The sequence below is a fragment of the Copadichromis virginalis genome, linkage group LG5, assembly GCF_057382275.1.
Source record: "Copadichromis virginalis isolate Kocher_CV1m ecotype Utaka linkage group LG5, C_Virginalis_male_GT1.1, whole genome shotgun sequence".
NCBI classification, from domain to species: domain Eukaryota; kingdom Metazoa; phylum Chordata; class Actinopteri; order Cichliformes; family Cichlidae; genus Copadichromis; species Copadichromis virginalis.
The window spans coordinates 30975391-31002363 of record NC_140622.1 but is presented as its reverse complement, the minus strand read 5'-3'; the positions used below and the strand labels follow the sequence as shown (position 1 = coordinate 31002363).

Genomic DNA, 26973 nt, shown 5'->3' with positions numbered 1-26973 from the left:
ATGACGGTGGACACCAATAACAGCTCAAGCTGATTTAATTTTGGTGAAATTCAAAGTCAAGTTCACATCAAATCTGAAAATCAGTAAAAACTTTATATTACCCACCATTTTTATGGATCGTCTTCAAACTTCACAACAACATACTAGGCCTTGAGGGACATGAGTACCTTGGTTGGCTAAGCATTTGAACTTGAGCAACTAAGTTCAAATGCTAAAGTTCACCATGAGTACAATGATGCCATAATAGGCTGACGTCATCATACTGTAATAAAAATATCATGAAACGATGCTCTCTGCATCGATGCGTTCTTGTTTAAGAAAACAGGTGAATTTTCTCAGATCAGACAAAGATGATAATAACATGTGTAGAACGTCTCAAATCGTGAGCTCAGAAGCAAAGAATCAAACCTTCTCACATCAGCTGCACATTTTAAACTCGCATGAACTTGTGAACCACTTTTAACCTGGTACATGGAGCGCTGCGAGGTGTTCTGGATATTGCTGAATGCAGTTAAAGGCTTCTTTGACAAACAGCTGGAACAGAGAGGCATCAGGGAACACCAGAGGGATGTGACACTGATAGTAAATCCATTCTCGTTTCCTCTTATCTGTCATGCTTTTCTCATCTGCTTGGCTGTTTTCCGGCTGACTCAAGGCATTTTTCGTCTCAGGCCACTCTCCTTTTCTGTCTGATTCATGTTCGGATCACTGAAGAGTCCGCAGTGAATGGTGCTGTTAGCAGTAACTGTTCCCGATCTTTCTCATGTCTTTCATTGTTTTTTGTGTGCCTGTGTTTTTTTTTTGCTCGTCTCTCATTTCCAGCTCACAGTGCTGATCGGAGGCATTTACTGAGGTTGAGGTCACTGGGACACAGGGACATCCGAGCCCCCCCCCCCCCCCCATAAATTGTGCCAAAGGTTTTGAAACAGTGAAAGTGCATTACTATTGCAGCTAGTGGGGCTATCAATCAAAAGGTGTCACAAGATCAACTTTTTTTTTTTTTTTACCTATTGTTGGCCCCTCATGAAATGCTTGTGCTCAGCTAATTTAGTTTAAACAATCTGTTTTGTAGCATCCCATTTTAATGTTATTAAGAACCTATTTAAATTTAAAAACATATTAAAAATAAACCAAATCTTGTAAAAGACTGTAAGTTGATTCACTCCACTGACTCCCCCTGTTTCCTAACATGGACATTTTCAACCTTAATTCATTTTTTAATTAGTAAACATGAACATGGACCCAAGTCAGTACATATGAGACAGAACAGATGAAAGACTTCATTGTTACAAACACAAAGGTTGGACATTCATGCCCAAAAACATGAATCAGTCGATTAGAGGCTGAATATTTCTTGAACTCCCCAATAAAAGTGTTAATGTGATGCATTAAGACACATAAACAAATTTGGAGTAAATAATATATAAATCTATGCATGCAATGAAAACAGAATAACTCATAAAACCAGAAATCATATAACTATTGAACTCATTCAACTTCATTAGTGCCTAAATTTAAATTTCATTTAATATTTACTGTCCCTAATCATGGAGTTTTGAGTTTCCCGTTAATAAAATCTCTGACATTTAATTGTTAAAAGTTTACATTTTTTACACTAAGATGGAGTTTTCACCCTGCTTTCTTTCGAATGACCAACAGGCTGCAAACAAAGACTGTACGTGAAAAATGCTCATGGCCACCATGACATCACCCACAGTCTCAGCATTTTGTTTTCGTCTTAGCTTTTCAAATCCAGGTTTCAGGAGTGATCCGACCGTGACACTGTGGGTAAATCTTTAAGGCGACTCAGCCTTGCTTCCCTTCTTTATCCTTCTGATTGCTAATGGGAATCGCTGCACTGTACATGCTGCAAGCCGAGAACTCCGTGTCATATACAGTACGACGATGACCAAAATGCTCAGCTTGAAACTTTAATGGTAGACTAATGGGTACTGCCAAAGCGGCTGCGTTCATCTTTTATATACAGTCTATGGTTTTTACCAGGATACCAGATGAAACAGCAAAATAGTGCAACTTGTAAACATGAGGGAAACTTAAAAAGCTTCTGACTCGTGGTTAGATTCTTTTAGCCGTTTGGAACATCTGTCAGAATAAAGTCTGCCGCTGGAAAGTCAGTGAGCAAGGCAGTAAACTGTGGTAAAGCACTCGCTTCCTGCTATTGTTCTGTCTGACCCTTGACCCTGTCTCCAGTGACAGTCACCTTGCTGTGTCTGTTTATCGAGCCTGGCTGGATTAAAACAGGAAAGAAACACCGCTTTTGCATTTGTTCACGGTTGTCATTCGAAGCAGACGGGGAATTGTGTCAGCTCACGAGGAAATCCGTCCAAATCACACCGCTGCACTGGAACGAGCAGGAGGGGAAATCCGCTTGAAGCTCTGGGCTGGGAGAGGAGACGAATTCTCACAATCTCACTGCTGCTCTTCTGAGACACACCTCGTAGGATGAATATCATTAATCACCATCTATTACAAATATTTAGTAGCATTAGTTAGAGGTCATTCAAAACATTCTGCTTTAGAGAATTAAAAACAATATAACTGCATTTTAACACTGCAAGAGCACATATTTTAATGGAGAAAAGTCATTTTTGAGAGATCCCAGTGTGTCAGAGTAAATGAAGCGCTGTCATATCCCATCTGAGATCTCAAACTATCAAAATATTTAGCCGATAACTTCAGGAGTACAGTAGTCAGTAGATACATCTGTGACTTTGCGCCCTAGTTCTGTTCTGTCCTTTGTACAACTTCAAATTACAACAGGAACAATTAGTCTACTCAGGGGCTTTTATTTTGAAATACAACTGCACTCTCTTTGCCGTTCCTCTGTCAGACTTCCTGACCGCGATGCAAATTTTGATTGGCCACCAGGGGGCGGTTGCTCTGGCTGCAAAAAGACTTCCGGTTGTATAGAAATCTATGGGAAAACGCCTCTTATCTCCCTCACTCTTTGACATCAGGAAACACGTTTGGGCTTGGTCACTTGGGTTCAGGTCATAGTAAATAAAACATCTCATTAATTTTTTTCTTTCCAGTTTAAGAGTCATAGAAGAGGATCTGCTCCAGGATATGCTTTCTTATTAATAATTTGTCTGTCACAGGTGGTCAGCCAATGAGCAGAGAGTTTACAGAGTCAGATCCACTCCTCGCTTGTCACATCTGATTGGTAAATAGAAAGATGGCAATGGTGAACACGCTCAGACTGAGGCATTATTAAGTGTCTGTGGAAGAGGTATTGATTCATGAAGCTTAAACACACCTGTCTTCACTCCAGTAAATAAACACACACTCACCACACAGAGAGTGCAGAGGAGAGAGAGCACAGGTCAGGTTGACCCAGAGTGTGAGTCACAGGCTGGCATGGCTGAAGATACAGAAAATAAGTAAAAATGCAGTTACTCTGCTGGTTAGTGCTGCATGGTCTGAGATGCAACATCAGGGTTTGTCCTGGGTCAAAACAGGCTTTTAGGGGCGACTACACAAGATGAGCCTGTGTTACCTGGAGTAACACAAGTCAGTGAATTTCCTTTTGCTGTGCTTGTCTGAAATCTGTTTTTTTAAATATAGTTTTATACATATTGCCACTAATATTGTTTTTATTTCATTGTTAATGATATGAATCTTAATTTTTTTAATTTGTGGGTTTTTTTTTTTAATGTTTTTTAGGTTCTATTGATTTTTTTTTTTAAGGTTCATTGAAAGTTTTAGTTTTTGTGTTTTTAACAGGTGTGTTTGTGGTATTTTTAGGGACAAGATTAAAGAAGTTTTGAGCAGACGTTACTACACTTCCTGTTACATATCCAAGTGAACAAATGAGCCAAAGTTTTATAAGCATTGCCGTGTTGACAAATCTGACCTCACTGACTGAAACTGAATACATTTCCTGCTTATTTTTTATTATTTCCTTAGTTATTTGTCTAAGCTGATAGTATCATTTCAGTTACTTTATAGCAGGGGTCACTAACAGGCGGACCGAGTCCGGACCCAGTCGCCATCCTATATGGACCCGGACCTATAGTTAACAAAATATTAAATTATATTTAATTTTGACGGGGCGATTCAATTTTAAGCGGTAACCTTACATTGTATTAGACCAGGGAACATACAAACCAATTGTGTGCGAGTTAAGCCACCCACGTGACACTACTTAGCCAATCACATCTGCGCATTCAAGGCGATCGCAACTCTGAGTGCAGACACAGACAGACAGAGGAAAGACATGGTGAGAGGTGAATGACAAGCGAGACGATTAACGATACAGTGAGACAAGACGTGAGCGGGAGTCACAAGAGGTAAAACAACTATGGCGCTTTCAAAAAAGAGAAAAGTAGACACCGAAAATAGAACTTTCAAGACTGAATGGACTGACGCATATATGTTCATTCTTCCGGCCGCAAGCAGCAAACCAGTGTGTCTCATATGTTCAGAAACCGTGGCACTGATTAAAAGTGGCAATGTCAAACGCCACTATGAGACAAAGCACAAAGCTTTTGAACAATCATACCCACCCAAGTCTGAACTCAGGTCCCAGAAAATTAGCAGTCTCAGAGCCCAATATGATCAGTCCACAAGGATCTTAACCAGTTCTTTCACCGCCCAACAACGTGCTCATGAATGTTCCCTCAGAGTTGCTTGGATTTTAGGTCAACACAAAAAGCCCTTTGCAGGTGTTGTCAAAGAGTGCATGAGTGCAGTAGCAGAAACATTACTTGAGGGTAAACAAAAAGAAGAGCTTCATGACAAAATAAAGCAAATACCTATGTCAGCATCAACAGCCACAAAGCTCAGGATGTGCTATCCCAGCTGGAAGAAGCTATTCATAAGACACCACGTGTAGGCTTGGCTGTAGATGAGTCCACTGATGTGTCTGACAATGCTCAGCTGTTAGTTTATGTAAGGTTCTTCAACAATGATAAGAAAGAGTTCTGTGAAGACCTGCTAGGTGTAACTTCCCTTCACAGCACTACAAGAGGAGAGGATATTTACCTGGCCATTAAGGAAATGTTAACAAAGCGAGGAATAGAGCCAAACCAAGTGGTTTCAATAACCACAGATGGAGCCCCTGCTATGATGGGGAGAGAGAAAGGAGCTGTAGCAAGAATGAAAGAGGACAATCCCGAGCTAATCTCTTATCATTGCATTATTCATCAGTCAGTGTTATGCTCCACCCTGTCAGACGAGTATGCTGAGGTGATGAAAACAATGATGAAAATGATAAATTTTCTCAGGGCATCTTCTTCTTGTCAGCATCGCATGCTCAGGGAATTTCTCAGAGAAGTTGATGCACACGCTGATGATCTTCTGCTTCACAACAATGTGAGATGGCTTAGCAAAGGCAGGGCATTGGAGCGATTTTGGTCCATCAGAAGTGAAGTAGCAGCTTTCTTGGAAGAGCTGGAAAGTCAAAAAGCAACAAACTTTTCTCTCTTTTTAAATGATGGGAAAAACATGGATATTGTGGCCTTTTTGGTTGATATCACTTCACACCTGAATGAACTGAATTTGAAGCTGCAGGGCAAGGACAATTCAATTTGTGAACTGATGACAGCTGTCCGCTGCTTTCAGAGGAAACTTGAAGTGTTCAAAGAAGACCTGCAAGGAGACTATGCACACTTCCCAACAGTGAAGGAACAGGTTCAGGGACAGAGAGATGTGTCCTCTTTTGTTGACTTTGTTGATAAGCTGATTGAAAACTTCAGCAAACGTTTTGATAGCTTCAGCTTTGGACAGCAGCTCACCATGTTCATAAAGAACCCATTTGCCATCACTGATGTCAGAGGGTTCTCAAAGGAAGTCACACAGCACTTCAAGTGGGCAAATGCTGGGCCTCTTCAAATGCAACTAATTGATCTCCAAGCAGATGTGGCCCTGAAAGAGCAGTTTGGAAGAACTGAACCTGCCACTTTCTGGCCCCAATTGGTCTCTGAGACAGCTTTCCCAAATCTGAGGAAAGTAGCCCTGTACATCTTGACCATGTTTGGCTCCACATACAGCTGTGAGGCAGCTTTCTCCACAATGAACATAATAAAAACTAAATATCGTTCCAGGATCACCAATGAGCACTTACACATGTGTATGAGAATGGCCCTGACACCATTCCAGCCCAGATTTAAAGTCCTAGTAGAGCGAACTAAAGCTCAGTTCTCTCACTGAACAACAGAAAGTTGGGACGTGGAATATAAGGGGGTGAAAGAAAGAGAAACTGTAAAATTGTTAAAATGTTTTGATGTTATCTGTTGAAAATGTATTGAGACTGTTTAGTCGAGATGTAAAATGTAAAGAAAAAGGGAAACTTTTTTTTTCTGAAATTAAGCACTTTGTTTTAAGATGCACAATTTAGCCATTTTATTTATTTTCTCTAATTCATTTTAAACAGCAGCCCTATTTCTAATGTAGGCCTACTGTGTGTTTCAGTGTTAACAATAAATTTTGTTGAAATGTTTTAACTTGTATTTTCATTGATTTGACAGTCTATTGTTCATACGTTCAGATATAAATTAAAAAAAAAAAAAAAAGGTTGCTTCTCTATCACAATCATAACGTAAGTTAGACATTATGATGTCCCGGACCTCTGCTTGAGAAGATTTTCTCCAACTGGACCTCCTCAAATTTTAGTTTAATACCCCTGCTTTATAGAGTACTTTGTATGTTTATAAACACGTTATTTTTAACACCTACTTTTAGTTTGTAGTTTCGTTTTAGTTAATGATAATAATAACCTTGGATAAGAGTATATTAGGATTTCACTATTTCAGTTTCAGTAACCGGAGATCAGACCACCAAGGCCTCACTGCAACCTACAACCCCTCCTGTGGGTGGAGGGTCCACAGACCTGGCTCCTAGGTGGGACCCCTGTCAGTGCAAAGTTATCTCTGCCATTAGGGTCTTATGAATCACACTTGGTCTCCCATATGGAAAAGAAATAGTAAAAACTTACAAAAGACTTGCATAAGATGTGGCCTACTTCATATAGTGAATCATGTAAGGCTTATATGAAAGTGGCCACTTTCTCATTACTTTCATATATTGTTTTAGTAAGTATCCAAAACATACAAGTTTCATTATATAATTTTTCAAGGGATCTTATATCTGTTTTCACTCTTGTATGCTTTTCATACAAGTTTCACACAAGACAGATACAAACTTTATAAGATTTATATATATCTTTTCCACATGGTCTGGCTCGTCACTAAGAGCCATTTTGCCTTGGGAAAGGCAAATCCTCCGTAAAAACATACCCCCAGAGGATCTAGGGCACACAGTGGCAATTCACTTCCTCCAGCTCTTCCTGGGGAGAGGGGGTGACCAGGGAGAGGGATGTCTGGGTATGTCTGTGCAGACAGAAAATGAAAAAATGGAAAACTTCACTGCATACTGTCCAGCTTTTTGATATCTTTAACTAAAGTAAAGTTCTGTTTTGATGTTTATCTCATGGCTGTTTGTGAATCTGTGGTCTGAAGTCATCACAGTTGATTTCCATGGGTGTGTTTGTGTGCGACTATATTGCTCATTCTTTTGTGAATAAAACAAGTGTCTCTGCTGTTACTGGGGGAGTGGTAGGAGGTGATGACCTTCCTACTGGGAGGTTCCTATTCTACCACTTTGTGTGCTTTTTCCTCTTTCTTTCTCTTCCTAGATTAGGGAGGAAAGACGTGACACAAGTAGTTGCTGCAGCCTCTCTGCCTCGCTGCACGCTGAGCTCAGAGTTCATTCGTTTGCTGTTGTTTGTTGGTCATTTCCCACATAACAGCGTCCCAAGTGAGCCTGCTGTTAATTGTTGGTTGGATCAACCCTGTGTATTTTTTTGGATTTTTTTTTCACTAAGTGCTTACATTTTTCCAGCGTTTCCACGTCTTTAAGCAGCAGGTTACTTCAGCTTTCCCAATCATTATCTGAGGAATACTTGGCTATTGTGTTCTAATCGTTTTGTTTTTCCTGCACAGAGGATGTTGCTATCTGTATTTTTTCCTGTAGTTAGTAGTTCAGGTTTTATTTGAAGTTCAGCGCTGACACGGGAGCGAGGAAACGAGTTTAGTTACAACTCTCTGGACATATTCTTATATTATTTTTAACTGATTTTTGTTTTGCTTACTGAGGAGGATTAGTAGGTTTGTTTTTGTATCTGGATGTGAGACTTTGAGCCATGCTGCTGCTGCTGCTGCTGCCACTGCTCTGCTTGCTACCTTCAGTGAAACAACAGGTAACACACCTCCAACTACACCACCACGCTGAGGTCATGTACCACCTACTGTCTTTGAATCATGGATGCAAATGTCAAAAATGTAACTGTATGGTTAACACCTCCCTCCATTACCCCTTTTTAAGATGTTTTTTAAAATTTATTTTAAAAACCTTTAATGAATCAGCACCACTGCACATATCTGAGCTTCTGACTCCATACACTCTCTCAAGGCCACTGAGGTCAGCTGAAAACCAGTGGAGATCGACTTTTTTTTAGCTATTCGCCCCCAAACTGTGGGGTGATCTCCCTCCCCATGTTAGGATGGCCCCTCATTGCCTGTTTTAAAATCACATTTTAAAACTGATTTTTATTCCCTGGCTTTGAATTTAGAATGAGAGTGGTGTGTCCTTACCTTCTTGTTTATTTTTTTATTGATTTGTTGTGGCGTGTTTTGGCGCTTTGTACAGCACTCTTGTTTTTAAAGAGTGCTCTGTGAATAAAATTAGGTTGGATTGAATAAGTCTGAAGAAGCTTGAGCAAAATTTATGATGGAAACAATGAATAATTTTGAATCTGAAAATTGCAGAACACAGAAAAATGAACATTATGGATCACTGTAACATGCTTTTCTTTAAGTAGATGAGCTTAACAGTGAAATGTTTCCATGATGTAAATACTATGATTACATGCTTACTGCACTATTTGATCACAAATAAAACTCAATACAACTGTTTTGAAATTTAGTATCAGTTAGCATTCAATGCGTAATTGTTTTTTAATGACAATAAAGCAGTATATTAGTGTATTTCTATTACTTTATGCAGGCATGAGTAACTATACTTTCTCTAATTCAGTGTCACCACTGATGAACGTAACCTGCGACTGTCAGAGGTGTTAAAGCTTTGTTGTTGTGATATGAAGGTGAATTAAAAAAACAACCCAAACAGCTTAGCTGTAAACATAAACGACAAACATTAAACAGCTCAGTGTGACAAACTACGCATGGGACTGTGTATACAGTAAAGTCAATCATTTGCTACTGCAAACCTGGAACTTCCACATCATAGACATCTCTGCATGATACAAATGAGTAAAGCTGCAAATGAGACCCAGAGTTTTTTTTTAAAACAGAGTTGCATCAGCTTAACAGGGCTAAACAATTTCAGAAACTCAAAATATTTAACCTTGAAGTTACAAAGTGAGGCCATTTGTCAGGTTGTGCTCTCCTACAACTTTTCTCAGATTTTTATAAGCACATGTTTTCTTAATATCACAGCCTTTGATTTTGTGGTAATTTTCCTTTAATAATCTCTACTTTGTAATGTTTTTGCTGAAAGATCTGGAGCAGCGAGTCGGGTTGATTCTTTATTGCGTAAAAGTGATTGCAAACAATAATTAATCACATTAAAAACAGTTTGGTATATCTGTCTGTACATAGAAACGGCTTTCCAACACAAACAAAGCTGTTAAAAAGGTATTATATATTTAGGTCCTAAACCAGCTTAGTAAGAAGTAATAGCGCTTTGGAAAGTTGGAAAGTTCATTATAATTAGATATTCCAAATATTAAAGGCATTGTATTTTCAAGTAGTTCATGAACTCAGACAAGATATCCTGAGTTTAAAGCTGCATGAGGCATAAATCTACAGACAAACAAACAAATAAAAACTGAACATGGAAAACTGCCCTCCAGCTCTCATCACTCTGTTTTAAGCCCTTAACAGCAGACAAGCATCTGCACCTGCTTCAGAAGCCAGGCTCTTTTCTGGCCTCATACAGGACTTAAACCCCATTCTGTTAAGTGTAGGCAGCTGCTTCATCCCTTGCAACGCCATTTTTTACTTCTGGTCTGGTCTGAAAAGCCTGTGATTGGTCAAAGTCTTCCATCACCAAACTAAATGTAAACAAAGAACAAAAAGCAGATACGAGGAAAACTGTGTTTTCTTACTACACACTGCAGAGTGTCTCTGCAGAAAGACCTGAGGAACATGCTGAAGGAGACGTATTTCTCTTGTTCTGGACATCTATGTTTTGTGCAAAATGTATCACTGCCACCGTGAAAAATACGTTTGATGTTAGTGGAACTTCATGCTTCTATTGCCACTGCTTCTTGCCACCACCAGACCACCTGAAAAGTGATAATGTAAATGATCACTGAATTCTATATAACTACCCCTATCTCATGTTGCCCAGCCAACATTATCAAATTTATTACTAAACCTCTAAAACCTCTAAACCTTTAAAATAAACATGTTGGGCAAGTGTAATTTAAACTGAGTCACTAGTTTTGCATTCATGCCAATAATGTTGTTGGATAAAACATCAGAGGGATTTTTACAGTTACTACAGTTCATTATGAGATTGTAAATAATACTGTGGCACTGTGTGCAGTTGTTGAAATATTTCATTTACACTTACACTTTTACATTTTTAAGATCCATTCCCAAACAGTCTCTCAGTTGTTTGTTTATAGAACGGATCCATTGAGCAATATCTGGCCGGTATTGAAGCAACAAAGGATGCATTGGTCTGACTTTTGGTTCCTCCTATGGGTTAAACACCCAAAAAAATGTCTCTGTGTTAAAGAGCCACATCCTGCAGACTCCATAACATTTAGTCCACTGTCTGTAAGTAAGAAAACTCTGCTGACGTTGCTGTATCATCACCAGGGCTGTTTTAATAACGTTCACAGTGCAGGCCATCAAACAGCAGACTGAATTTGTTGTGTGAAAATGATGAAGTGCTCCAGAACTTAACCAAACAGCAATTATGAGTTGGAGTCATACACAGTTTCAGTAATCGGAGGCAGAATGTACTTTCAAGTTTTTACTTCACTTAGATAAGTTAAAACATCCATTCACCACTACACGGTCTCCGCTTTTATCATGAATGTGCTGCAGAACAGGTCAGCTTCTGATCAGTAGGTTGGTGATTCAATTCCTGGTTGCTACAGTCTACTAAGGCATCCAAAATACTGAGATGCTTGTGCGTTCATTGCGTTGTTGGTCCCTCTGTGTTAGCCCTGTGTCAGATTGGTGACGGTAGCTGGGTTAGGTTCCAGCCCCCCCGCGACCCTGACATGGATAAGCAGAGATGGATGTATCAGTATAGAGAATAATCCCAGCTGTAGAGTTTGAGAGCCTTTGTCTAAATAAGTTTTAAAAAATTGGCAACCTTCTGCAACTTTAAAACATAGTTTTCTAAAAGAACTGCTGTTAATGTGAAAACTCTTATATATGTATGTAAGGGTTTGAGGTTATTGTAATTTGCTGGTATTTATTCCTTATTCTTTTTCTTTGCAGTCGTCATTGTCAGTTATTTCAGTAAAAACAAGATTAAATGATACCAGCACTCTATAATTTAATCAAACACACATCAAGTCTTAAAATGCATTTAAAGAATGCAGTTTGGTTTGCACTTCTTTTTTTTGCTGCTTTTTGTGTAAAAACGGGTTCTGTAATTACTACTGTTGTATTATTACTACTGTGATGATACAACTACTCTTACCATCGATCTTACCAACAGCTGTGGCACACCTGTTATTATCTTTATGCTACCTGTAGTAGTGATTGTTAGTTATAAATATCAGTTGTGGGAATATCAGAAGATGTCTTATCACAAATTGTTGCTCATTAAAAACAGAGATGTATTAGAATGCAATCTGCAGGGGTCTGTCCATATTAACAGTGATGTTGTGAAATGTGGACAGAGAGTGGTATAAGACTGTAAACAGCTCCTCTCCTTCCTCAGACTCCTCCTCCTGGTCGATGTGATATCCTGCAGAGGTTGGAGGTACAAACAGACTGCACTTCCTGTGCTGCTGCCATCACTGCGAGCTGCCCCCGTGGCTTCAGCAGCACTGGCATCACCAACTGCAGGTACAGGTCAAGCTTCATACCCACAGTTAACATGAAGTGAAGACTGGAACAGCTTACCTATAGCAATGCCTTTATGTGTGTTATGTTGTACACCTGTATGTCTTTTGCATATTGTATATTGTTTCATGTGACCCTCCTCTAGGATCACTGTTGTAAATGAACATTTCTGCCAAAATCTGACATGTTTACATCATTTTTATGCCAGTGTACCTTAACATGCACCTTCCCTGTTAAATAAATAATGACAGCAACATAATTCCACCTTTATTAATCATGCAAAGCTTAGATTCAAGGATAACTCATGAATGCTAACTGTGAGATTTGCAGTAGTAATTAGTAGCGCTGGCAGCAGTGGTATGATTAAGGCAGTTTGTTTACCTCGAGTCTCGCTGTGCTGCAGTTATGTGTTGAACATCGGCAGCAGGGAGCTGCAGCTGGAGGGATGTCAGCACATCTGTGTGAAGAACGTCATGCAGCCAAAGTGCTGCCAACAGCACTGGGGACCGCTGTGTCTCTGTAAGACACACACACACACACACACACACACACACACACACACACACACACACACACACACACACACACACACACACACACACACACAAAGTACATATGATGAACTATCATTTGTGCCATAATTTTGATCACATTTAAACCCAGACTTCCTGCTTTAGTCTGCAGCAGTGTTTAATGGATCGTACAACTTCTCCACAAAATGGATCAAATGAGCACCACCTACCTCAGTCAGAGACATTATCAGATGTGTAGGTGATCAAGATCTACAAATAATGTGCTGCAAATAAGAAAAAAGATGTTTTGAGTTTGTATGGCTGCTGCCTTGGCGAGGTTTCCTTGTAAAATAGATTTGATCTTTGTGGGACTTCCTGATTCAATAAAAGTAATAATAATAAAATTAAAGAGAGTAATGCAGAAAATTATTACTCTTATGAATTCATAACTTTGCACAAGTCTAAAAAGGAAACATCTAAACATTAAAGGTTATCCTGTGAACTGAACTCTGATACTGGTGAAGAACAGGTAGAAATAACTTTAATAACCAGCTTTAAATGATGCATTTAAACATAAATGATTTCAAAATACTGATTCATTTTCTAATCTGCGTTCTGGTTTATAGAGTCCAACAAAGACTGAGCAGCTGACTGATTGGTCGTTTGACTGATTGTTACTCTCCACCAATCACATAACGCTATGGTCCCAGTGTGTAATTTATCTGTTACAGGTAGAAAAAGATAAAGTCGTGAATGTGTTTTTCTGGAAAATTGAGTTGTATGTAAGCTGTACTGTGTTTGTACGAGAAGAACTAAGTGATAACGTCTGTTGTTTAGGACAATGTTTAACGGTCATCAACATAAAGGCACTTTTAGCTAGTTTTGAGATCTTCTGAGCAAAGCTAGCGTTAGTCCAGCTAATTAATGTGGGTTTGCCGTTTACTGCCCATATTTTACTGTGAAGCTGTTACCAGTGCACCATTAATGACAACGTATGTATCGCATTTCATTGTCTAGTAAGTAAACGTCATATATATTTATACTTGACAAAAATCTTAATCATCATAGAAGACAATGCCACAGATTATTTCGATTGTTATATTTGGCTCCCAAAAAATCAGCATGACTCTGTTGACACTGTTTCATATGCTTATATTTTGGTTTAAAGGATAAACTTATAGTTTTCCTCGTTATCTACCTCCTCATTAATTTAGACTGCTCTTAACACTCCATTCCCGGAAATCTTTATTGATCGTTGGCTCTGTGTGATGTCAGGAAGAGCAGCTATAACTAATATAGTCAAGCCAGGTATGCACAGTGTTGCCAACTCCTCAGTATTGAAAAGTGATATTGGTTGTCCTAAAAGTCGCTAGAAGTCGCTAAATGACGTCATCTCCTAATTTGCATAATGTAATTGTAACCTACGTTGTTGAAGAGAGAAACAACATCGTGGAAGAGACATAAAGTGAGGAAAAAACGTCCTAAATGCATTTAGAGTTTATTTGGAACTACAAATTAAATTTCTTTTAGCAATTATTGGTTTTTTTTAATGTCACAATTCCAACCCTGCTCCTTTACCGGCAAAAGTGACCGGCAAATGTGTCGTCATAAATAAGTCTCCAATAACACCAGAAAAAGTTGCCAGATTTCTCGCTAGTCGCTTTTTAGAAAAAAAAGTCGCTAAGAGGGTCTGAAAACTCGCTAAATATAGTTGGCAACACTGGGTATGCACAGTTCTGTTTGTGAGCACAGAAGCTCCACCCACCTGTCAGTAAAAACATCTGTTTACGAAGAATTAAGTTTAATGGAGGAGGAGCTAAAACAGCTTGTGCATTAAGACCAATAGCTGTGAGTCATGCAAATGTGCTCCTGAGCCCGTAGGTGCACTTTATGGAAGGACTAGGGCTGCACATGCACCCAATTTTGTTAACACCATGGACGGATAACTGATGTTATCCCACCATAACCTGAGAGTGCTCCAAAGAGCTTCTTGTAATGTCAGCCGTGTTTGGCTTTCACAGTCTTTAAGTGCCCCCTTGAATGTTCATTGGGTTTGAGGTCAGGCGACTGTGGGGTGAAGGCCACGGCTGTCAGCAGTCCTTGGATTTCTTTGTCCTGGGAAAGCTTTGAGGTGGTTTTGTGCTCATTATCCTGCTCCAGTAAAAAACAAAAAAACAAAACCCAACAACAAACAAACCCCCAGAAAGTTTCAACCAGAGAGTGGACTGTGTCTCTGAAGGAACATGTCTCTGTTGCTTCTCTTTGGGTCAGTTGATTTGCTGGAGGTCATCTGCATATGTACAAGTAATCACTGTGAGTTAAACACCCAGGCTTCAGACACCTTATGGTCATCTCATGAACATATCAGTCCCACCCTGCTGTGTTTATAAGGAAAACCCAATCCTAAGAAGGATTTTTGTAAATGGGGAGGAGCTAAGACATCATGTTTTAGACAGAGAATGAATCCATTAATAAAAAGATAACATATGCTTTATTCACCCCAAGAGTTGGGAAATGATGCTGTCACAGCAGCCATATCATCATATCACTTACATAACTTAACTAACTTACATAAACACATCACCTGTTTGCTTGTTTATTGCAAATAATCAAAGTGCAGAAAGGTAAAAAACTTCAAAAAATACAAAAATAAATAGCCTAATAAATAAACGTAAATTTGGAGCTGGAAACAAGTGGATTTAGGATTACTCGGTGGAAGGGTAGAAGATGAAAATTCATACATTTATTATTTTTTATAGACATAATTAAAACATCCAGCAGAAATAAAAAAGGCCTTTCTCTTCTGCTCTATTAACTATCAGGTTTTTCTAAGCCTACTTCAACTGGTGATCAGATGATCAACAGAGATGAAGCATTTCCATCACGTCACCTGCTTGCTTGTTTAAATGTGGTTATGTCCTGTTGGCATTCCTAATTGAATAATAAGTTTGATTGTAGTAACACTTGGTGTGTAAGTTCACACAAGTAAGTACAACTCATCCACTTCTTGCACCGCCTTAATTCCCTCTTTGCTGAGGATAACAGTGTGTCTTCTGACATTTTCCATCTTTCACAGAGCTACTTAGTTATAAAGTTCTGCTGGAAACTTTTAAATATTCAGATACATTTTCAACTCATGAAAGCAGGACATTAGCTGGTGATGCATGGCTGTGTTATGTTTTTTTTTTAATCTCTGTGTAATTTGTGATTAAACACATTACTTTTCTCGCAGTCTGGCATGCCTGAAACCCACACTGCGCATAGTGCACAGCTTAGTCACAGATTACCTCTAAGATAGACATCATCAGGTTATCTTACACAGTTTGCCAAATGTTTATATGAATTCAAACTGGATAAATGTTCAATGCACAAATTGAATAAACAGCTCTGATTTTTTCTAATCACACATTCTCACTTGTTGTGTGTCTGCAGCCTGCCCCAGCTGGTCTGGGAAGACCTGCAACAATAATGGGGTCTGTCAGGATGGAGACCTGGGCAACGGAACCTGCATCTGTAATGTTGGTATCCCTTCTCTCTTTTTTATGTATTTATAGAGATGCTATTCATTATTAACTTTTATGTGAAAACCTGTCCTGGTTTCTTCTTTCTTTTCTTTTCTTTCCTGGTTTCAAGGAAGAAAAAAGTACTCATTATCTGTGTTTCCATCCCCAAAGTACCAAAAACTATTTCAGACCAAAGAACCATTGTCAGTGAGATAAACACTTGTTTCCACTGTAGTGAAACATCAGGCTACTGTTGTTTTTGCATGCACAACTTTATAAAAAATGTAGCAATCAAGTTACATCTGAGCATTGCATGTTGGCTGGTTCACATGCACTGTGACTGGGTGATTAATCCAGTTGGAATTTAAATTTAATTTCAGTTACAACTGATACTGATTACCTTGACTGACTGAAGTCAAGGTAATATGTATCACTGGAAGCCAAAATTGCATCGAATCACAGGAACAATTTTGCAGCAAAATAATTTCAGGACTACTTTCAAAGTTGCAGTGTATTCGGCCGGTTAAGTCCAGAGAAATTTCATATCAGAGAAAGAGAGACAGAGAGATACATATGAAGAGAGGGAGAGAAAACAACATGACTGATTAATCGGAGAAGTGTTGCCTTCTGATTATTGTACAGTTACTTTCTAATAAAGATCTTCGCACCTTTGTAAAGCATTTTCAGCTATAGAGCAGGCTGTGCTGTTTTGTTTGCACCATTTGTCACAAACACATGCAGCTCAGACGCACTGAAAGCTTAAAGTAAACTCGTTCTCTTAAATAGATTCCCACATGTAACTGTCTGTATAACTAATTTGAACCATCTTTGCAGTTGGTTATCATAGTGGAAATGCAAACAGTAACATGAAGGAACCTTTTAGCTCCATGACAATGGTTTCATCTTAATGTCCATTTACGTTTCTGATTCAGAGACAGTGGCTTTGGATGGTTATTGTTTGGTCAGCAAAAGGAAATTTGACTGTATTTAGGTTTATTCTTACAAATATCGCATTTTTTGTGTTACATTGAGGAAGAAATGCTGGGGAAGTCCAGAGATTTCAAGTAATTGGTTGTTCTTGTTTTTTCTTGGTAATATTTCGAAATTAAAAAAAAAAAAAACTTCTTCCTTCTCAGGATGGTTTCACTGGCTTTGCCTGTCAGGAGTGTAAGAATCCAAATGCTTATGGAGAAAGGTGTGATAAAGGTTGGTACCCTCTTTACTTTCTGAGGCATAGTTTGCCCCAAATCATATTTACATAATTTTCCCCTGTGCTGTTATACGTTTTATCTGCCTAGATCGTCTCAGTGTGACCTGTCTGGTGTTATGGTAAATGGCCTGTATTTGTATACCGCTTTACTTAGTCACTATGGACCCCAAAGCGCTTTACACTACATTCAGTCATCCACCCATTCACACACATTCACACACTGGTGACGGCAAGCTACATTGTAGCCACAGCTGCCTTGTCTTGCCCAAGGACACAACGACCGAGATTGTCCGAGCCGGGGCTTGACCGGCAACCGGCTTTTGATTACAAGAAGAACTCTTGAGCCACAATCAATGAGATTGTTGTTTTTTCTTCAATATAATGGAATTAAGTTGCACTCGCCTTGTGTTGGTCAAAATGCATAAAAACATTTAGAAAAACTTATCAGCAACTTTTCATCTGCATCCACCAACTGTGGACTCTGTATACTTCATCACCCATTGGTTCATATCACCCATTGGTTTGTCCTGTTCTAAAGCCTCAAGCTGAACATTTATATGTTTTGATGTAGATGTGGTAGAGAAGGGGTCACTCTGACACTAAAACAAAGGGATGCAGCATCCTCATGGCAGCAGCTTACCAGTCACAGTGTATGTCAAAAGTATCTCCTGCGTTTATCCTCCTTTATTACTGCAGTGAGGAGCATCCGTTAGAAAATGACAGCCATCTTGAGTTCAACAAGACTTGAAAGTAGGAGGTCCTTTCACATGCAAAGCGGCATGTGCTGCACTGACTGCTAGGCTAACTAAAATTAGCATTGCATCTGCTGCTGTCTGCATGCACTACACTTTTTGCAAATACTCATGTCTTTATGTGCACTTGTTACATCAAGTACGAGTAACAATTTTATAACTGGAAAAAGAAAAGGCCAAAAAAACATACTGAAAAGAGAAAAGGAGATGGTTAACAAAGTCAAAGAAAAACACTTCCGCTGTCAGTAGAACTAACTACTCCCTAGTAGCTCAAAAACAACACTAATCTCAGTCAGCACTCAATGCTGGTCACAACACCTGCTTCAGAGGAAAGCGGTGTCATTGTCATGTTGTATCTAACAGGCCCTAGAGAGCATAAAATCATCATTTTTCTTCACCTGGAAGCTAACATTGTGCCTCAACCAAAAGAAACGCATACTGACATCGAAGCCCAGCTGAGGGGGACATATATACATTGTCATCCAATCATGCTGTCTCAAGCATGTTTCTTGTGCATAGTGACACAGCTGGTGGAAGGAATGTGCATCCAACATGAAAGTGCTCATAATGAGTTTTTAATTTTATTAGATAAACAGGTCAGCTCAGTGAAATGTTTCTTCACATTAAAAGGAAATAAAGCAGAAAGTCAAACCTTCAAAGACTACTATGAAACTGTAAGAACATCTGAAATCTGCTTAAAAACTGCCTCTCTGTGTGCAGTGTGTGACTGTAAAAATGGAGTGTGTAATAAAGGTCCTGAAGGTGATGGAGAGTGTTTGTGTCAGCCACCATACACTGGGAAGAACTGTGACCAAGGTAAGATCATACCACAAAGAAATATACTGTATTAAATTAGCAGAAACATCACTCATTATTAATGTATATTACTGGGTTTCATTAGATGATACAGTTCATTTATTTTAGTTTCATCATCTCCATAGAATTAGACAAGCTGCGGAGCATGCTGTAGCTGTCTGCTGATAGATAGATATTTATCCCACAAGGGTAATTTTTTGTTACAGCAGCACAATAAAGAGCAACAATAGCACAGACAACAATAAACAACACATAACACAGATAAAATAAAAGTGCCACTGATGCCTGGTAAGGGCTTTATGAGATGGTGTAGGAATTTATATCTAAACAAAATTGATAAAAAAGAAAGCAAACTAAATATTAAAGTGGTATTTGTTAAAAACAGTAAAAGCAAGACTGGCATCGTGTAAGAGAGAAGTGTAAATTGCATTAATAAATAATTTGTACAGTATAAATCTAAGAAAAAAAAGTTTCATTAGCAGATTGAAAATAACTTCTGTAACTGAAACAGATCTGCCTCAACCCAGACTGGTATTTAATATTTACTGCTAAGAGATAAAACAAAGAGATTGTTGCTGTGTTGTGAGCTCAAAGTAATAAACTGCATTAACTAACCCAACTTTATTTTGATCAAAGAATAAGAAAGATTTTAGAAACACAATAACGGATACATTTTCTGCAATTAAAAATACAAGTAGACTGAAAAGGACTTCTCAAATGTGGTTTGATACTCAGGTAATGATGTTTCCCTGCACTACCTGTTTGTTTTGTGTTAAACTGCTGCCTGCAGTGAGCTGCTGCCATGTTTGTGTTGTTGACAGAGAATCGGAGGTGCAACAATTGCAGCCCGTATTCATACTGTAAAGGAGAGGGAGACGCCGCCGTATGTGAATGTTTGCCTGGATACAGGAAGACGCCACAGAACAAATGCGCAAGTAAAAAATTATAATAATTTATTTTGTGAAAATTTTGAGTTTATGCTGCTGTTGTTACCAGAAGTGAGCGTGTGTATGGCCAAGTGAACATGTTAACTGTTTAAAGCCTTAACCATGAAATTATTGCCAGAAAATTCTCATTTCAACTGGAGTCTTCAATAAACCTTCTGGCAAATTAAAAGAAAAGAAAAAAAATATTAATTTGCATACAAGAGTTTTAATTGGTATATTGTCTTTGCTACGTCCAACCTTTTTATACAAAAAGAGAAAAAAACACACTGGGCTTTGCAAACTGGTGATGTCACACAGCCTATTTTAATCTTACATTGCAATGTACATATACAGTACATTGCTGATAACATGAGTTGTTCAATTAAACTAAAATAAAAATGGACTAAAAATCTCTCCTGTTCCCCTCAAAATCAGCAAATTATTAAATACAATAACTTCAGTGTTTTAAATGGAGCTGTTAAAATTTTCATGGCCCTGTTCCTAGTTGTAGACAATGAGGAGCATTTGAGGATTTTACAAATCCTCAAAGTAGGGCTTGAAGATGAGCCATGTATCAGCATGTCGGTACAAAAAAATTAGAATTTCATGTGTTTTAATTTGTTTTGACCGACCACCCATCTCACATGATAGGATCTTGTAAACTTAACCCAAAATGGACTTTCTGCTGTTTTAACCAAAAATCAGATCAAACATCTGGGTTGCCAGTGCTCGTTTCTGCTACTGCCGCAGTCTTACTGTTGAAACTATGATATTTCACATGACATTGATATTCAAAGTCATTTACAGAAATTAAAACTTCTGAAAATTGAAGTGTGTGCGACTTGAAGTGTGTGCAAAATTGACTGTCAACACGTGGCTATCGCCCATGTTTAAGATGTTAATAGGACTCAAAAAATGCTAAAAAATAGACTTAAGACTTAAAAAGCACAAAATGTTGACTCACACATTCACTCATACAAAATGTAATTTCTCATGGAATAATTACATATACTGAAGGTATTGCACAAAAGCCCCAGCTCATTCTGAGGGGGTCAGGTGGGGGGAGTGCACTGATTGTTTAAATGGAGTGACCCAGATAACATTATGAATTTAATCTGAAGGTTATTTATTCGTTTTCTGCTCAGGTGTTTGTTCACAGAGGGATTGTGACGTTAATGCCCAGTGCTCCTCTCGGGGGTTAAAGGTCAGCTGCGCATGTAAGCCCGGCTACCTGGGCGATGGCAAAATCTGTATACCTCAGAACCCTTGCTTAGATAACAACGGGGGCTGTCCCTTGAACTCCACAGTTTGTGTCTTCAAAGGAGCCAACAAGGTGAGGAGACCTGCCAAGAGTCAGGAAAAAGCTGTTTGCAACAAAATCCTGACATTTTGTTTAACTCCTCTCTCTCTCTCCATCTCTTTCTCTCTCTGGCTCTCAGTCCAGCTGTGCATGTATGTCCGGCATGTCGCCTATAGGTGGCAGCCCTGAGTCTGGCTGTCAGCTCGTCTCCGCCTGCTCGGTGGACACCTGTGACCCCACAGCTCGCTGTCAGACTGAACTGAATGGCGAACCCAGGTCAGACACACAAACTTTTCTCTACCATTATCTACAACTGGGAGGAGGACCAAAAATGCAGAGCCCAGTCTAAAATGTGACCACAGCCAGAAGAATCGGCTCCTTTTGACTTTGTTGTGACTAAAACCAGAACACCAACCAGAAAAAGATCCATTTCACTCCATGATGAAAGTAGAATAACAAAGTTATCCCAACGCATAAGTCCTGTAACACAATTTTAGGCAGAAAAAAAATAACACAGTCTAAATATTTATGTAATACATCTGGGAGATTTGTAGATCGTGCCAGATGTAATGACACCACAGTCGATACAAGCTGGTCTGTTACTGTCAGGATCCTAAAGTGGTGTGGCAGAATTTTGGATTTCGGTCCCCAACCTTTTTTTGCACCACAGACCGGTTTAATGTCAGACAATATTTTCACGGACCAGGCTTTAGGGTGTCAAGGATAAATATAACAAAAGAAAATCATACGACCAAGACAAAAACTGTGCTATTTGGTAAATATGATAATAAACGGAAATTCACTATGTATTTGTGTAACTTAATTAGCAGTGTCCTCCTGAAATGTGCCAATAACATTGAGAGTAACATCCTCCTCTCTGCCCTTTAATGCTCTCTGGTCGCTATGGTAAGCGTAAATATTTCTTTCAAAATAAGACACACAACTACAACATGGGAAAAGACTCAGGGAAACCGAGTTAACAATAAAAACCCTGAAAACCATAAATTTCACACCGAACCTCGACTCTTGCGGCCCCGGTAACAAACGACTCACAGACCAGTCCTGGTCTGTGAGTCGTGGTCTTAGACTCTGGTCTAAGCCACGTTAAGCTTAGACCAGAGATTGAAGCCAGTCAAGACATGTTCAAATCCAACTTTTCCAGTTACCATATAACACTAGTACCTCGGCTTCAGATGTCTGCTACTACTGAGTTAAGATCCCGTAACAGTGTTAAATTAATAAACTGTAATCCTCACTGTGAGGATGAGGCATGGACCCATTGTTTTATGTTAGAGTTAAACTTTGCTTTCCTGACTTCTCTGCCTTCATGCCATCTTCTTTCTGGCTGGCTGCCCCTAAGAAACACAAAGTTTAAACTAGAAATGGACCGATCCGATATTACGTATCGGTATCGGTCTGACGTAAATTACTGGATCGGATATCGGAGAGAAATAAAAAATGTAATCCGATCCATTAAATATCAAAAAAGCACCTCACAAAACTTGCGACATGGCGTAACTCGGCCCATAACGAGTAGCACGTTGGAGCAGTGTGCTCACCTGATAGAGCGGCTGTGTGTTTGTGGCCTCGCTACCAAACCGGCATTTCATCTCCGAGGAAGTGATCCCAGAGAGAAGTAAAGCAAGTGTGTAAGTTCATCTTTGAACGTTTGTAAAGCATTCCCACGTTAAGCTTAACAACCGATATATGGAGCGACTGCCTCTTCTCTCTCCCTCCCTCTCCTGCTGGTACTTCAGTTGTGAAATTGCTTAGTGATCAGCTGATCGGCTTTTCTGTCGCGAGTCCGTCTCTCTTCTTTGTTTTTGGCCTACTTTGCGCCAGAAAGAGGAAATTAGCGGGTGAACAACAGCAGCAGGTTTAACCTTGATAAGCTGTTGTTAGAATTTATTTATTTATAGTCTGCAGTTCTGTTGAAGAAAGATGTTGAATCTATTTAATTATTCTTGAAAAATAATTTATTTCTGTGCAATTTTTTTCCAACCTGCATCAAATTAAAGTTGATTACGTCGATTAAGAATCATGAGGTGGGGGGTGGTTCCCTATTTTTTTTTTGCTGGGAATTTGCAACCCTATTAGTTAGGTTGCTTAATATTTCTGCTAAGTACACTTTAAAATACCAGAATAGGAAGAATGGAGTAGGTTTAAGTTTATTAGATTGATCAGTTTTGCTGAACTATGAAATATTTTGGGTGCAGTGTATTTTTTACATACAGGTATAACAGAATAGCTTTTGTGTTGTTGTTTATTTAAACTTGAGTATGAACTTATACAAAATGCAGCAAGATATAAAAAAACAGTTTTATTGATTAAAACACACTATATCGGATTCATATCGGTATCGGCAGATATCCAAATTTATGATATCAGTATCGGTATCGGACATAAAAAAGTGGTATCGTGCCATCTCTAGTTTAAACAACAAGTGCGCTGGGCTTCTGCGCTGAGCCGGAGGTGTGTGCCTGAGATGACCAAATAAATGACCAAAACCCTCTCAGAAAAAAACAACCTGAAACTGAACATTTAGCTGATAAGGATTACTTGTCTACACACTGACCTCTTTATTTGAAATTGTGGTTATGTTTAATATGAATATTTAACATAAAGACAAAAGAAATACAAATTTAGTAGGTCCGTGTTTATATAAAGATAAAGATAAAGCTGTCCGAAACACTGCTTTGAGTCTTGAGTTAAAATCCGTCAAATGGGCAAACACAAAGCATCTCGATCATGTGTGCTGAACTTGATTAGATGTGATTTTAAACTGGAGCGTTACTTTCACTGAGAATGATTCGCTTCCTAAAAGTAACGATGGGAAAACCTGGAAAGATCAGATAGGTCAGGTCACAGTGTCAGTTGCGTCAGTTGGCTAAAGTGGCGCTCTCTTCCTGCCCCCTTCTCTCAGATGTGTTTGTGAAGTGGATCAGATCAGTGATGGTCGGCGTTGTTATGGTAACCTGATGGAGCGCGCCATGGAGCTGGACCGGAGCGGCAGCTGGAGAGGAAACTTTACTGGAGCCATTTCCATGTTCGGTAAAACTAACCAGCAAAAATACACTCTGAGAAATACCCGCAGTACTTTATTGAACTATGGCGGGGTTTCCTGTTAAAACAAGAGATCATCACCTCAGAGTGTTTCAAGCTAACTGACAGGATATGACTTAAAGTGAGGCGTGGTGGTGATATCAGCTTTTTTTTAAAATAATAAAAACATGAGTCTGTGTCCCGATTATCCTGCAAGGTAATTTATATGAGACATGCTGTTTTTTGTACGTTCTTTGGTGTTGCTATTCTTTTACCGCACCTTTCCTTTGACCTTTGGGGTGTGTGTGTGTGTGTGTGTGTGTTTCAGAGGCAGGCTGTCCACGTCTGCTGAATCATAACGGACCCTTCACAGCTTTCATTCCCCTGCTGAAATCACCTCTGCCTGTAGGTCACCTGCTTGTCTGAATTTTATTTTAATGATCTCCTCCAGCACAGGAAGCTCCTGAGGGATGAAGCCATAGATTTGAAAAGCTTAATCCGCAACTTAAACAAATCTCTGGTGCTGCCTTCTTAGATCTGTGCAAAATTAGGAAAAAAAATAGTTCATGCATTTATTACTTCTAAGAAGAGATTAAATTTCTGCCATGTTAGCATCTCTTCATTGACTCAGTGATAAATGCAGTATAAATCCTTTTCCTCACACACAGTTACAAATTATCAGGCCCTTTCATATATTAAGGACCTCAGTACCATATTATCCCAGTAGAGCACTTTTCTCTGAGACTGCGGGCTTACTTGTTGTTGAGTTTCCAAAAGTAGAATGGGAGGTAGAGCCTTCATCTATCAGGCTCCCCTTCTGAGACTCACTCAGAGGCTGCTCACAGACTCACATGATCTCAAATTACATCTAGCATACCTAATAATTAGAAACTAACTGATCGATAAATACAAAAACCTGGTCTTCTAAACCAAAATATCTCTGCAGGACTTAAATCAGGAGACAGTATGTAAAAACCACCTGATCCTGGGTCAGTACCTCTACAGGGATCTGACTGGTCGAGACTTCAACCTGTACGGAGGATCCAAGCTGAGGACCAAAGAAAACAAGGTAACACTGCTTCTCCAGACTCCAGCTGCTGTTCAAGCTAGATAGTAAAGAAAAAATGAAAGGTGTAAGCCTGGTTCTTGCCTTTGGAAATTATTTTTGGTGGAGACATTTGTCAAAGCCAAGGAAGCAGCCACTGTTATTCACAAGCATAAGGTCAAAATTTCCTGGAGCTTTTAGTTCAGGTCCAGCGTGCTGTTGTCTGGAAACTCAACAGTCACGACAAGACTTTTTCCTAAAAATCAATCATTGCCTCCCACCTTACACAAACCCACACTGTATCAGAAAATTATTTTTGAAGGTTTGACATCACCTGGTGATGTGACCTTTGAAAGTTTACCCAAAATGCACCCAAATTAAGTTTTTCTGTTTTTTTTCTGTTGCTCTCATAATCACATAGACATTAAAGTCCTGCAGATTTTCTGTTGAAACTATTTTATATCCATTAATGAGATTTTTTTCTTTAAATTGGGACAAGTGGAGTGATGTTGCAGTGCTCAAATTTCTGTCCGTATAATATAACTAAGCAGGAGTACAGACTTTGACACACAATTCCAGTGATTTGAAGTAGGTGTGATTATCACTTCAACTACAAAGTGAAACTATTAAGAATCTCTTTCATGGGTCAAGACAGGAGTCCAGCATATTCTTTATTTAACTGAAGTTTAATGCAGATTTCACACATAAGAGCCCCCGGCTCTCTTCTCTGGGACACAGCACAACCACCAGACTGCCAATGTCCAGTCTACATTAGTAAGTTAAAGTTGGTTACAAGGATACACCAGAAACAAAAAAGTTCTTTCAGCATGATTTTTATTCTTGCCACAATTAGAAAAAGCAATATGACAAAGAACTGGAACAAAGCAAAGTGCATGCTACAGAAAATCATTTCCCCTTGCATTAGTTTTGTTTGCATCCATGTGGTTAATATTACACAAACATTTAAGTGATGCAACTCTTCACTACCTCTATCAGCGGTTTTCATCACACAGACTCAAGATAGTGTGATAGTATCTACAAAACCATCACACACCATTGTGTTTAAAATCAGCACTTCTAACAGTGTTATCATCATCGTCTTCTGTCACCCGCCGCCTCAACAATTCTCTATCGTAACATGCTGGCATAACTCGCTGGTGATGGAGACTGGTTATTGAATGAAATTAGTTTTATTTACCAACTGAGTGTGTCCATTACACTCAGTTATATACAATTCATATATCTTCAAATCACAACCCACACAGTTTATTAGATTTTTTTCATTATTAAACGTCTTGTTAAACCAAACCAAACAGTCTGTTAAGTAACACATCATTAAATCACAGCAGAAATTATTTGACAGAAATTATGTTAGGTGAGATGTATAAGGATATTATCTTCAGAATTATGTGACACGTTCTTTTTTTCCAAATAATTCTCTCATTTTGTGTCTCTTAATTATTCAACGTCTGAGTAATGGTGTTAAATAACTATATAAACAGATTATGTGGTTACAAGAACAGCAGACTGGTTACCATGACCCGTTTCCATGAGACTGTTGTGAAGACAACATTAATGGTTCCATAAATTAGATGAACATTTATAAGGCAGAAATAAATATTTGCTGTCCAGAGAGCACTACAGAACCAGAAGTTCTGTCTTCTGTGTTCTAGTACTTATGAAGCAGACAAACACACACTCCCACACACCTCAGACAAATTTAAAAGGTTAATCTCATGAGCATGTCTTTGGGCTGGCTGGGCACAAAGAGAAAACCCACACAGGGAAACGAG

The 26973-nt window shown here is 38.9% G+C and overlaps 2 protein-coding genes across 3 annotated transcripts in view; both read left to right on the top strand.

Moving 5' to 3' along the window:
- Positions 1 to 5466: 5466 nt before the first annotated feature.
- LOC146710056 (general transcription factor II-I repeat domain-containing protein 2A-like) lies at positions 5467 to 6171 on the top strand. The gene has a single exon (XM_085457980.1). The coding sequence runs from the start codon at positions 5467 to 5469 to the stop codon at positions 6169 to 6171; it is 705 nt and encodes a 234-aa protein (XP_085314106.1).
- Positions 6172 to 7669: 1498 nt separating this feature from the next.
- stab1 (stabilin 1) overlaps positions 7670 to 26973 on the top strand; it is a 189713-nt gene continuing 170409 nt past the window's right edge. Inside the window, exons 1-12 of one of the 2 annotated variants that reach the window (XM_085457297.1) lie at positions 7670 to 8218; positions 11950 to 12077; positions 12478 to 12593; positions 16019 to 16104; positions 17226 to 17295; positions 18772 to 18867; positions 19689 to 19802; positions 20939 to 21126; positions 21233 to 21369; positions 24017 to 24144; positions 24464 to 24540; positions 25082 to 25204. In XM_085457297.1, coding sequence (XP_085313423.1) covers positions 8162 to 8218; positions 11950 to 12077; positions 12478 to 12593; positions 16019 to 16104; positions 17226 to 17295; positions 18772 to 18867; positions 19689 to 19802; positions 20939 to 21126; positions 21233 to 21369; positions 24017 to 24144; positions 24464 to 24540; positions 25082 to 25204 — 1320 coding nt within the window. In that variant the 5' untranslated portion in view covers positions 7670 to 8161. Of the gene's footprint in view, positions 8219 to 11949; positions 12078 to 12477; positions 12594 to 13456; positions 13603 to 16018; positions 16105 to 17225; positions 17296 to 18771; positions 18868 to 19688; positions 19803 to 20938; positions 21127 to 21232; positions 21370 to 24016; positions 24145 to 24463; positions 24541 to 25081; positions 25205 to 26973 lie in introns of those variants that run through there. The other variant, XM_085457298.1, reaches the window with a different exon arrangement.